Source organism: Prionailurus viverrinus, chromosome A3 (genome assembly GCF_022837055.1).
Source record: "Prionailurus viverrinus isolate Anna chromosome A3, UM_Priviv_1.0, whole genome shotgun sequence".
Taxonomy (NCBI): domain Eukaryota; kingdom Metazoa; phylum Chordata; class Mammalia; order Carnivora; family Felidae; genus Prionailurus; species Prionailurus viverrinus.
In genome coordinates this window covers 34,029,722-34,042,783 of record NC_062563.1, presented here as the reverse complement: position 1 = coordinate 34,042,783, position 13,062 = coordinate 34,029,722, and the positions used below count along the sequence as shown (strand labels likewise).

The following is a 13,062-nucleotide window of genomic DNA, read 5'->3' as shown; positions in this document are numbered from 1 at the left end:
GGCTATGGAGGTAAAATGTGAGCTACATGATAGAGGCTGAATAATGATTCGCTAGGCTACTAGAGAAGAGGGTTCTGAGCAGAATGAAAAGCAACAGGGCATACAAGTAAATTATTATTATTATTATTATTATTATTATTATTATTATTATTTTAGAGGTCATGGATATAATGAGACAGTGGCTGTGGCATCATTACTGCTGGGTACCCCTCCCTGCTCTTCTGGGAGGTGCTAGTCATGCAAACCAGTTCTTTGGCAGGTTCTCGCTGCTGGGCCATGGACTCAGAAAGATCCACACATGATTCTGTCGAAAGACTTTGTCATCCAGAATGGGTAGGTGAGGAAGGGTATTGAAAGAGGAGATAACTGGAGTGAAGTTACAAAAAGGGGCAGGCAGGGAGCTAACTCTTTGCCCAAAAAATGCCAGCATACCGAGGTTTTCTATGGACACAATGACTATAACTAGATTAATGTGATGTTGATTACACAGTAAATTCAGGAATGGCCAATATCCTGTGACAGAAATGTGATGCATGGGTGAGAAACGTGCAGATCTGGGGAAGGAGACAAGGACACTTGGATTTTAACTCCCTCTTCAACCCTAGAGAGAAAAGGGAAGCAGCTTGTCAATGTGACCTCAAGTCACACTCCCAAAGACTTCAGCAGATTCCTGATGTGCCTGGGGAATGGGGAATAGAGCTATGGGGCAGAGGATTGTGGGAATGGCAGCATGCAAAGTGGGCAAGACTGAAGCTGGATTGCGAAGGCTTTTGTGTACCATGAAAAGCAAATTTGACATTAATCTAGGAAAGACAGACTGAGAAGTGTTATAGTATGTTGTTGCCTCCAGGTAACAAGACATAAACTTTATTAATCATACCATGTTCTAGGCATTATATTTACCCCATGTAAACTTCACAGCCACCTTATGCGGAGGTTCTATTATTACCTGCATTTAAACAGAAACCCTGTGGTAACTAGTTTTAGCCCCAAGTCACATAGGTAAGAAGTGTCAAGGCTCAGATACCAATCACTGGACAGCAGTTGCCTTTACCCTGCTCCGTGCAACCCTTTTGCTCCTTTGCTCCCATACATTCTTGCTATACTTCTTCCTACTGACTTACTCTGAAAGCCAGGAAATGCAATCCTTGAATACATGTCTTATGTTAGAAAGAGAAAGAGCTTCAGCAATGAGTTTCCTTTGTGCCTCCAGATACTCTCTTTAACTTTAAATTTTGCAAGTTTTCCAGCATACACAAAAGTAGAGAAAAGCAAAAATGAACTTAGCTTCAGCACAGATTGATGTTGTATCACTTATGTTTATCCATCCTATTTCCATCCCCCAAATTTTATTTCTGGAGTATTTTTAAGTGAATTCTAGACACCAGATTGTTTCACACATAAGTATTTTACTATCTGTAACCAATAAAGACTTTTAAAAATATAGTTATAACACCATTATCACACCCAACAAAATTAACAAAATTGTTATTTCTATTTTTTTTTAATTTTTTTAAATGTTTACTTATTTTTTGAGAGAAACAGAGCACAAGCAGGGGAGAGACAGAGAGAGGAGGAAACAGAATCTGAGCAGACTCCAGGCTCTGAGCTGTTAGCACAGAGCCTGACCCAGGGCTCGAATTCATGAACCGTGAGATCATGACCTGAGCTGAAATCAAGAGTCCGATGCTTAACCAACTGAGCCACCCAGCTGCCCCCAAAATTGTTACTCCTTAATAGCAGATTCTATTTTTAAGACTTTTTTCTACCAATCACATATCATATACAAAAGTTTCACTGAAAAGAATGATAGAATTCCTGTGTATGAAATTTCTTTTTATAAGCAAAATATTTTCTAATGAGTTTATAGGATTGATCTGTAGGCAATAACAGTGATTCTTAGTAACATTTATTGCAAGAATATTTTCCAAATTTACAATAGATTGTAAATGTCTTATATTTTTATAAGGGCTAGCTCCACATAGAATTGAGATACTACCAATTAACACCTTATTAAAGTAAGATCTTCTCTGAAGGCAAAATTAAACCTATCCCTCCTATAAGTACTGATTGGAGATTGATCTCATATGCCCTGCAGTACTGTTAGTTTTATAGCTGTCTTTGTTGTAAGCCCAGGATAGAAATCACACTTTTTCACCATGTATTGACCAAATTACTCAGTTTTATGCTTTGCACAGCTAGCAAATTTTTATAAAGCACACTTTGAAAAAGCTCAGTCACCTTCTAATTGTAATTCAGTCATACATACTCAGGGTGTGGTGATCTCAAGGTATAGATGCATCTAATGTGTATCTGCAAAGAAATTTGGAAATCATTTAGGCTACTTTCATTTTAGATCTGATGAACTGTAGCCAAGAGCCGTGCGAGACCCATGTAATTCCAACTGCCAATAGTCTTTTATTCACTGACTCATTTTATGTTAGTACTCATGTTTTAAAAGTTTCTTTTAAAATTTAAATTAATAAAAGATACAATTGCAGAGTCCGGTTTCACTATTACCTCCAATAAGGTAGTGATACTTCAATATACACATGCAGAGAGTACTTAAATTTTCCTCTCCCTTCCAGCAAGAGGCCATGGCCAAACATCCTCCCATCTTCTCATTATAAATAGGTTTACTTTGCAGTCCATTCTTGTTATTCTCGCTGCCACTGAATAGGGGGTGAATTTTTTAATTACTGGCCGCGATTCTCTTTAGAAAACCCCACGCGCGCCAACCTCAGTACTGGAGCCTGGGTGCATGAGGCGCCTGTTCTAACTTAGGCAACATTGGGTCATCTGTTTATTTTCGGGGGGGAAGGGGGGAGTGGTGTCAGAAAGAAAGGGCGGCCGTTGCCCAGGCAACCGACACCCCGGGCAACGGCAGGGGGAGGCGGGAGGGGGCGTGGCCTCGGCGGGACCAGGCGGATGAGAGGCGGCGCTGACTGCCCGCCTTCTAAGCTGGGACTGTTCTTGCGGCGGGGCGGAGGCGGGGCGTCCCGGCACCACCTCCGACTACCTGGAAAGGCCCGGGCTTGCGAGCTAGCGAGGCTCCGGGCCCATCGCTTCCTCTCGCCACGTCCCCTGCCGAGGAGGCTCGCTCCACGCGCCAACATGGCGGGCGGGCGCTGGGGCCCGCTGCTGACGGCGCTCCTGGCCGCCCGGGTCGCGGTGGCGGAGGAGGCCGGCCCCGCGCAGGCCGCGCTGCCGGAGGAGCGGAGCTGGGTGCGGCCCATGACCGCCTCCAACTGGACGCTGGTGATGGAGGGCGAGTGGATGCTGAAATTGTGAGTGTGCCCGCACATCCTGCACGCCACACTGCCCCCCTGAGCCCCGCCCTCCCCGAGCCGCGCGGGCGGCTGTGGAGTCTGCACCGCCCGCTGGGCTCCGCCACTGCTCGCCCGGCGGCCCGCCGCGCGGGGGCCGGCTGCTCACGCTGCGCATGCGCGCCAGGCCCTCCGCGGTGACAGCTGCGGGTGCGGAGCATCCCGCCTCTCTCCGCACCCGCCGCCCCCCTCGCCTGCTAAGCCCCCTGCCTTTGGTGGTGGGGGCGGGGGCAAGAGTTGAGGGATGGGGTGGGCAGCGGGCCAAGGGGAGTCGGGGGAAATGGAGGAAATCTGTGAGAAAATCGCGTGCTTTTGGTACAGGTGTGTACGAAGAGAAAAGGGCTGCCATTCAGGGAAATTAACGCGCAGTACAAATACGTAGCACGGGCTACGCAGGGTATTTGTTGAATAGATAATTACAGACCGTGAAGGGCACACCAGCTAATGCAAAGTATTTTGGTTTTCATTTTGAATTCTCCGAGATGTCATTGTGAAAAATAAAACAGGAAGATGGGGTGTTTTTGAAGTTTTAGAACAAGATTTCAAATAAATATTGATATTCCTTATCATTTTTAGAGGTAGAGATTTCTGGGTAGATAATTGTGCTACTGTAATAAAGAAAGGGACATTAGTACATCGCCTTTTTTGAACAATAGAAGGTAAACTGTGGATAGTGTCTTTGCTTGAAGGAGATGGGAAAATACAGTTTTGAGTTAGGAACAGGCACATGGCTTAAAATTAACTTCTAGGAAGAAAGTGATCCTTTGGAAAAAGCCTTGAAGGAGACCATGGGAGGATGTTTGAACAGGCTTCAGAGACCATCACGGTGGGCTTGTGGGGAATATGAAGAACATCTGGAGAAATGATACCTTATCTCCTTAGACTGTAGTTTCAGATCATGTACATACTTGATCACTACTGTTTGGCCATTAATCTTACCTTGAGGACCCAGACACACAGAATTGGATCTTTCCTTTATTTGTCCAAGACCACATTTTGGTTTTCTCAATTTCGGTTGCAAATAAGATGCGTATGGAGAGAAAACCTCAGCGTGAGATTAGGGCCCAAAGTTACAAGTCCCTTAGCAGATTACACTGTTCAGAGAACATAGTACACGTTACCCCTTCAAACATGCATTTACCTTTTGTCCACAAAGAAGGTGATAGACCTGAAAGTAAAATACCTTTGGTGTCATAATGAACCAATGAAATGATTAAGGAAATATGTAGTCATGAAGCACTTATTAAACTACTTAATGAGTTTAGTATGAGGAGGATGAAGATGAAGAGGTCATTTTCCATTTAAGAGAGAAGCTTTTCACATAAGTGGAGCTTTATTCAAGACTGTCATGTTTGTAATAATTGTAAGATTTTAGACTGCATTTTGTCAGCTAGTACTACAAAGAGTTCTTTTTGAAAGTAGGTGGAGCTTTCTAGATGCCAGTTTTCTGATTAAAACTGAGTTTGTGTATGTACATGATGAAGGTCAAAACAGAAAGGCCTCAACTCCTTTATAGCTCCTTTTTGGAATAACTCTCTCTCTATTTTTTTTTCTTAGTAAAAGAACTAAACAAGCTAAAGCTCAGGTGAGTGTAAGCCATGTGAAGCTTGTAAACGTGCAACAGCCAACAACTCGTATGTTTGGCTACGTCGACTGTCAAATTAAACTTTTCATAAATGTTCAAGCCCAGACATAGTAACCAATTGCTCTAAACTTGCCATGTGTATCGCATGGAATATGTTGGGCTGTGATGAAAGATGGGACTTAGAACTCAGAAGTAAGCTGTATTGTGCCTGAGATCATTTTAGAAGTTCCCTTTTCATTGGGTACACTTCAGAATAAGTCACTATGAAGGGAGGCTCTAAAGGAAAGAAGATTTAAACCATTGTATCCAACTTTTTTCTACATAACAGAACCTAAGTCCTGAAGAAATATTGTTGCTCTTATCTGTTTGTGATACCCCCTTTCCTCCCTTTCACAAAATTGAACACTTAAAAAAATAGAAAATTCATTATATTCTCAACCACTACAGGCCTACCATAAATTTCTAAGAATTCACTCAAATAGCCTTATCAGAATCTTTTTGCTGATGTATAAAACAGAAAAGCCAAATGTGTTAATACTAGCTACTGTTTCAACACTTTTTTCAAGTAAACAGATCATAATAAATGGATATTGTGAGGGGTCTACAGATGATGCATTTAACTTTTCTAAAGAAGCAATTAGGAGACTTTCTGATAGTATGAAAAATTTGACATTACTGTGAATGACATTTCTTTATTTGTTCATTTGCTTATATCCTACTTCTCTTCTGGGATTTTTTTCTCTCATATCCCACTAAATACAAAGCTCCTATAATACAATTTTTGGTTATATTGGTATTGATAATTTCAGTTGTTTTTAAGGACCTAGCAGTGTTTTCTGCTCCTGTTATGAAATTTAATTTGTTATATTTTCTTTGTTTTAAAAACAGTCAATTTTTTTGGAAACTTGCAATTGAATTTTCAGTGTTTAAAAAGCACTTCTCTGTTAAGGGGAAATATCAGTTAAAAATATATTTGTAGTAATTCACCATTTCAATTCTGAAACCTTTTTTTAAAAAATCTGAAAAATTATCCCATTATTATTTGCATTTTCTTTAATGCTTGTTGTATATTCAGTTTTTCTCTTCTTGTTTGCTTTCATATATTGTTTTATAATTTTAATCCCTATTTCTGCCATGTCTCTATGATTGGCTTGTTGTACTTTTCTCATCCTAACCTCTGATGAAAAGTTTGCCCTTTCTCAGGATTAGGAAAGAGTATACATAATCCTTAGAATACCTTCTGAAGTTTTCTTTTTTTCTATTTCCATTGTTTCATACTATCCTTTATTCAGTTACTTTGCAACCTTTTGCTATTTTAAACTTTTTTGGTTCCCATTGTATCAGTTCTTGAGAATACCGCTTTTGTTCTTTTGACACACAAAAATGTACATTCTATATATTTTTCTGGTGTTTCCCCCCCACCCCAAAGAAATAAGTAGATATCCAAGTAGCTTAATTTTGATCTGCCTTCTTTAAAAAAAATTATTTTATTTTATTATATATATAGTGAGAGCACAAGCAGGGAAGAGGGGCATAGGGAGAGAAAGAGATAATGTTTTTTTTTTTTTTTTAATGTTTACTTATTTTTGGGAGAGAGACAGAGTGTGAGCAAGAGAGGGACAGAGAGAGAGGGAGATACAGAATCCAAAGCAGGCTCCAGGCTCTGAGCTGTCAGCACAGAGACCAGTGTGGGGCTTGAACCCACTATCCATGAGATCATGACCTGAGTGGAAGTTGGGACACTTAACCGACTGAGCCACCCAGGCGCCCCAAGAAAGAGAGAATCTTAACTGGGCTCCACACTCAGCATGGAGCCCAACTCGGGGCTCGATTCCATGACCCTGGGATCATGCATGACCTGAGCTGAAATCAAGTCAGACACTCAACCAACTGAGGCACCCAAGGGGCCCTGACCTGCCTACTTTTAAACTGATATTCAGAAGAAAAGTATATCTTTGGATTAATTTACCTCTGTAAAGCTTATAGATATTTATAAAATACTACCTTTTCTGACTTGATTCTAATTTAAATTAGTCACTGTGATGGAGGGAAGCCTCATTTATATCCTTAGAACCTCTAGGTTTTAGTACTTTTTTTCCAAAATCCTTCTTATTCCCGAAGAGTGCCTTCAAGCAGCATCACCTTAGCTTGTCAGATAGTCATAATTTTTTGAAGTTTAATAGAGTATAGTGATGTGTGGATTGAATGTTTAAGAGATAGTCATTAAATGCTTGTTATGTTTCAGGTTTAGACTTGGGGGTCTTGGAAGATGAAAATGAATGAACGACATTCTTTGATTTCAAGGGACTGTCAATCTACTGTGCTCTGAAGGAAATAAATAGCAGATACAGCATTCATTTATTTAGCAAATGTTTCCTGAATGCTTCTTCTCTGTCAGGCATTCAGCAGTGGTTCTCATCAGGGCACTGTTGGCATCTTGGGTTGGACAGTTCTTTGATATGTGGGGATGGCCTGCCTGTTGCAGAACTGTTAGCATCACTGCCTCTACCCATCACATTCTAGTGTTCATGTGACATCAAAAAAATTTTAATCATCTCCATTCCCTATGCACATTCCCAAATGTCTCTGATTGAAAACCACTGCCCCGGGTACTGTTATAGGTATTTAAAAACACGAAAAAGAATAGCTCATAAGTGAACATAGAAGTATTTAATTTCAGATTGTTTCCACAAAGGGTTATCCACATTATCACCTCTATGATCATCATCATCTCAGTCACAATAAAGTTACATTGCTTCCATTTCACGTCCTGAATGCTGTCTTATTTAATCATCCCAGCAATCTGGTGCAGAGTTAGCATTCTCATTAACTAGGGGAGATGAAACTTGAAAAGGTTAAAGCTTTGGCCAAGACCAGATCCTTAGGAAGTGATTGGCAAGGCCAGAACTAGAACACAGGCCTGAGCTTTGCAGTTCCTGCTGCAAACCTAGGAGAATAGAGGGGACCTAGGGGAGGAAGGTACAAAGCCTGGCCGGTTCATGCTTAGGCTGTCAGCTGGCCAGCACCATGAAGGTTGCACCATTAAGGGAGGCCTTTTCCCTGTGGGATTCAACGACCCACCCATGGTTTTATTGTCTCTAGATTCTCCAGATGAGGAGCATTATTGCTATATGCTCATTCCTGACACTCTTCACCACCCAAACAGGTGCTCTGCCTTTTCTGCACCCCAACCACCCAGGAAAATTCTCACTTTGCCTTGTTTGTACCTAGCCTGGCCCTTATCACAACTCATAATTATATATTAATTTATATGCTTCTCTGACTCTTCCTCTAGACAATAAACTTTTCAGTAGAGAAAGAAATTTTTTCTTTTTCCTGTTTATCTCCAGAGCCTTAATAGCTATCACATTCAATAAATACTTTAAGTAAACGAATAATAGACTAGTTGTTCCTTTAATCAAGAGCTTTCTCAAGTGTATCACTGAGGTAACACCTGTATATATTGTCTTAGATACTAAGGAGAGTCACTATCATCTCCCATTTGTTCATTAATGTATTAAATATTTACTGTGGTCCAGGACCTGCCAGGCTCTGTTCTGGCTCAGTATAAGCAATATACCAGTCCCTGCCTTCACTGAGTGTTTGTCTTTTTTTTTTTTTTCTTCTTAATTTTTTTTTTAACATTTATTCATTTTTGAGAGACAGAGCGTGAGTGGGGAGAGAGAGAGAGGGAGACACAGAATCTGAAGCAAGCTCCAGGCTCTGAACCGTCAGCACAGAGCCTGACACGGGACTTGAACTAAAGAACCTTGAGATCATGACCTGAGATGAAGTCAAATGCTTAACTCACTGAGCCACCCAGGAGCCCCCATGGAGTGAATTCTGTTTTCTCTAGCACATAACATGATTTTTGTGGAGTTATCCATTTTTATTTTTTCTCTACATTTTATGATAAAATGCCCTAGAAATGATCTTCTAAAGAAATCGAATTAAATATAAGCCTTCCAACTCTTGGATTATTATGAGTTTTCCCATGTTTTCCAGATATAAGAATGATACTTGATGTAGTTAAGTCATCAGCTAAGACATTTTGATTTAGTTTCATGTATTAAGGCATAGAAAAATGACCCTAGTTTACCTCTTTCATCTTCGTTGTCACATATTCTTTTGAGCATTTTGGGCAAAATAAGTTCTAAGTGAAAATCGACTGTATCAGTCATTGTCTATCTCATCTCTGCATGGATGAAAAAAGAGAATGTACGGGGACACACTGGTGAAATTTGAGCCAAAACAGAAGAAGAAAAATTGCACATTATTGAGAGAATAAAAATGTAGTGTTAGTAAAATTTTATTTCTAGGAAATGTATTTAAGTTAACTCCTTTCTCTGATGTGTTTCATGTACTTAATGAAATCTCACACCAAATTCAGTTGGTTCATGAAATCAAAGTAATCAAAGGCCTTCAACTACCTTACATATAACAGAAACTAAGTATAATTTATGCATGAATTGCATAACATGGATGACGAAAACATGCTTTAGAATTTTGTTTCCCAAAGTGGTTAAAAACCTTGGATTAATATTCAAGTCTGTGTTTTAGCCGTACGGCATTTTAAATGTGTTTATGAAGCTTGCTAATTTTATATACCCCTGGCACCTGGGAAAAGCTTAAATAAATAAGATACTGTCATATAGTTTTCATGACTGTAAAGGTTCTAATTCCTTTTGGAGGCTCTTAAAGAAGGATTAATTTGAATGTAAAAGACAGTTATGGCAGGTCAACCCTTTTATAGTTCTTAGAAGATTGACATTATGAACTAGTTTTAAATAATATAAATAAAGATCGTGATCAGTCCTTTCTGATGATTTTCATCATGCGTATGTACAGAAAGATTACATTTATATACACGTACTTACACAGACACAGAGAGTGCATTAGCACATGAAAGTCATGACTTTTCTTCTTTGTATTCGTTTGGTCCCTGAAGAACCTTCTTGTAGTAGGTTCTAAATTACCATCTAAATCATCGTCCTTCAGATACAAAAGAATACTAATAATTTGAAAAGCTGAAACAACAGTGGGCCAATTCCCACACCAGAGACTCAGAGCTGCCTTATTTCTACCACCAAAGAATGCACTAAGTTAATGAATGATGTTGGTGCACTCCAACACAAATAGCTCTGATTAAATCTCAGAAATAGTGGCATTCATAGTCCCTCAGTCTCCAGTGGGTAGCAGCTACATAAAAAATGGAATATCTAAAATAACCTCAGTGGCATTTTTATATCTAGGGATCAGTGTTACCCAAATCCCACTTTATATAATAGCCTGTCTAGAGACTAGGGACTGGTATGTAAAAAAAAAAAAAAAAAAAAAAAAAAAAAAAAGGGGGGGGAGCCTGGGTGGCTCAGTTGGTTGAGCATCTGACTCTTGATTTTGGCTCAGGTCATGATCTCATGGATATGAGAACAAGCCCCAGTCAGGCTTTGTGCTAGGCATGGAGGCTCCTTGAGATTCTTTCTTCCTCTTCCCCTGAAGCACCCCCCCCCCCCCCCCCCCCCCCGCCTCAAAAAACAAAACAAAAACTAAATGCTCCATCTGGGTTCTTACTCTGTGTGGTCTTAGGTGACCTTAAGCTAGGTCCTTTAAATCTGCATTGTCTGTTTGACAGTGAGGTTGTAAGGTTCAGATGAGCTAATGTATCATAAAAGTGTCTTGGAGGGGCGCTTGGGTGGTGCAGTCGGTTAAGCGTCCGACTTCAGCCAGGTCACGATCTCTCGGTCTGTGAGTTCGAGCCCCACGTCAGGCTCTGGGCTGATGGCTCAGAGCCTGGAGCCTGTTTCCGATTCTGTGTCTCTCTCTCTGCCCCTCCCCCGTTCATGCTCTGTCTCTCTCTGTCCCAAAAATAAATAAAAAACGTTGAAAAAAAAATTAAAAAAAAAAAGTGTCTTGGAAACCAAACAGTGTATTAGAAATGTAATTGGTATTAATAATTGTTCTTAACACGTACCTGTTTTATATAAGTCATCTAATCTCCCAACAACCTTCTAAGGTAGCTGGTGTTATTATCGCATTTTGCAGTTGAGGAAGCTGAGGCATGGAGTGAGTATTAAGCTGCCTGCCCAAAGTCACATGGTTAATTTGTGGTTGGTCTTGCTGAATCCTCTGGCAGTACTCTTATCTAATACACAGAAATGCCTGTCAAAGTATACTTAATAATAAAATGTCCTCTTTTTTCCTAAAGTTTACCAACTGCTTGTCCCAGTAACATCTGCCATATGACGGGTTTTTTCTAAATTTATTTATTTTTGAGAGAGAGAGAGAGAGGGAAAGAGAGAGAGAGAGCTTGTGCACAAAAGCAGGGGAGGAGCAGAGGGAGCAGGAAACACAGAATCTGAAGCAGGCTCCAGGCTCCAAGCTGTTAGTACAGAGCCCAACGTGGGGCTCGAACTCAAGAACTGCAAGACCTGAGCTGAAGTTGGACACTTAACTAAGCCACCCAGGCACCCCTGAATGTTTTTCAAATATGTAGAAAATGACTTTTCTCAAATAAAGACTATATATATTTTTTAATTTTTTCATTTATTTATGCAGCAAATATTTATTGAGCACTTACTGCACCAGGTGTATACAATACCCTGGAAATGTAGAGATTCACATGTTTAAAATCAGCTATGTTCAAAGATGTCAGTGGATTGTTCTTGGATCATGTCTTCTGGTCCACATGTATCTCTGGGATCTCAGGGACTAGACAGTGAGATGTAATGAGAAGATTAATGACCTTTTAGAATCATCTTGGAATTGGCTATTCTACCCCTCTAGAGAAGTATGAACAATCCTTAGAGAGGGTGAAAAATTGTGCTTAAGTCTGGTTGCATCTAGGGGCCTGGCTGGACAGAGAAATGCGTGCCTTGCTTTGGACAGCCCTTTCTTTTGCTGGACTGGGCCTAATCTCAATACTTGTCTTGAAGTAAATGCAACCCATCATGTTGACTTTTAACCCCCTGTAACTTCCTCATAATGTGAAAGATCAAAATATTGCCCACTTTCAGTTTGTTACTGTTTTTCAGGAAAGTTGGTTTGTATGCATCATTGCATTGAGTATTGCATGGCATTTACAGGCATGCTTCCCCCCAGGTTGAGGTAAAAGGGTTTGTAAATGATGACCTAACAGCACCTTCGTGCCTAAATCTTATTACAGAATTTGATCATTTAACACTTTTTCCCCTTTATTTCCTTTCCTAAGGCATTTTTTCCCTGTGTGTGCATGTGTGTTTGTCTTATTCTTTTTTTTTTTTTTTAAAGTTTATTTATTTTTGAGAGAGAGAGAGAGACAGAGGTGGGTAGACAGGGGCAGAGAGACAGGGAGACACAGAATCCCAAGCAGGCTCCAGGCTTTGAGCTGTCAGCACAGAGCCTGACGTGGGCCTCGAACTCACGATCTGTGAGATCATGACCTGAGCCAAAGTCAGACGCTTAACTGACTGTGCCACCCAGGTGTTCCTGTCTCATTCTTTGGCAGACATTCTTTCCTACCTCTCTTTCTCCCCCACCACTTTCTTCTCCTAAAATAAAAATAATAGATGCCATACTTTGTAAAAATAGTTGGGGAATGGAATAAAACGGAAAATAAATCGGGGGTAAGAATCAACATTTTCACAATGCTGAGCCTGCCCATCCAGAACTTGGCTTATCTTTCCATTTAATCAAGTCTTTTAAAAAATATATTTAATCATTATGTTGTACCTGAAACTAATGTAATGTTATATGTCAGTTATACTTCAATAAGACGACAAAAACTATTAGGAAAATTTAAAAAATACACAAAAATAGGGGTAGTACAATGAACCCTCCTCATCCATCATCCAGATTTATCAGTTGTATCAACATACAGCCAATCTTGGTTCATCTATATCTCCTGCCCTCTACCCCTTGGTGGAATAATTTACCTACTCTAATATTCACCCATTGTATGTAAACAATCAGTGATATCAAGTCTTTTAAAAATACCTATTGCATTTATCCACTCAGTATTTTGACTTGAGTTGAGGATTTTTAAAGTATAATTTAAACAGATTTAAGCAGATTTTTAAAAAAAATTTTAATGTTTATTTATTTTTGAGAGAGAGACAGAGACAGAGAACGAGCAGGGAAGGGGCAGAGAGAGAGAGAGACATAGAATTTGAAGTG

At 40.1% G+C, this 13,062-nt stretch overlaps 1 protein-coding gene across 1 annotated transcript in view; it reads left to right on the top strand.

The window, feature by feature from the left end:
* The first annotated feature begins 2,935 nt into the window (after nt 1-2,935).
* The window catches only part of TMX4 (thioredoxin related transmembrane protein 4), a 45,378-nt gene continuing 35,251 nt past the window's right edge, over nt 2,936-13,062 (top strand). Inside the window, exon 1 of the mRNA XM_047853417.1 lies at nt 2,936-3,287. Coding sequence (XP_047709373.1) covers nt 3,115-3,287 — 173 coding nt within the window. The 5' untranslated portion in view covers nt 2,936-3,114. The remainder of the gene's footprint in view (nt 3,288-13,062) is intronic.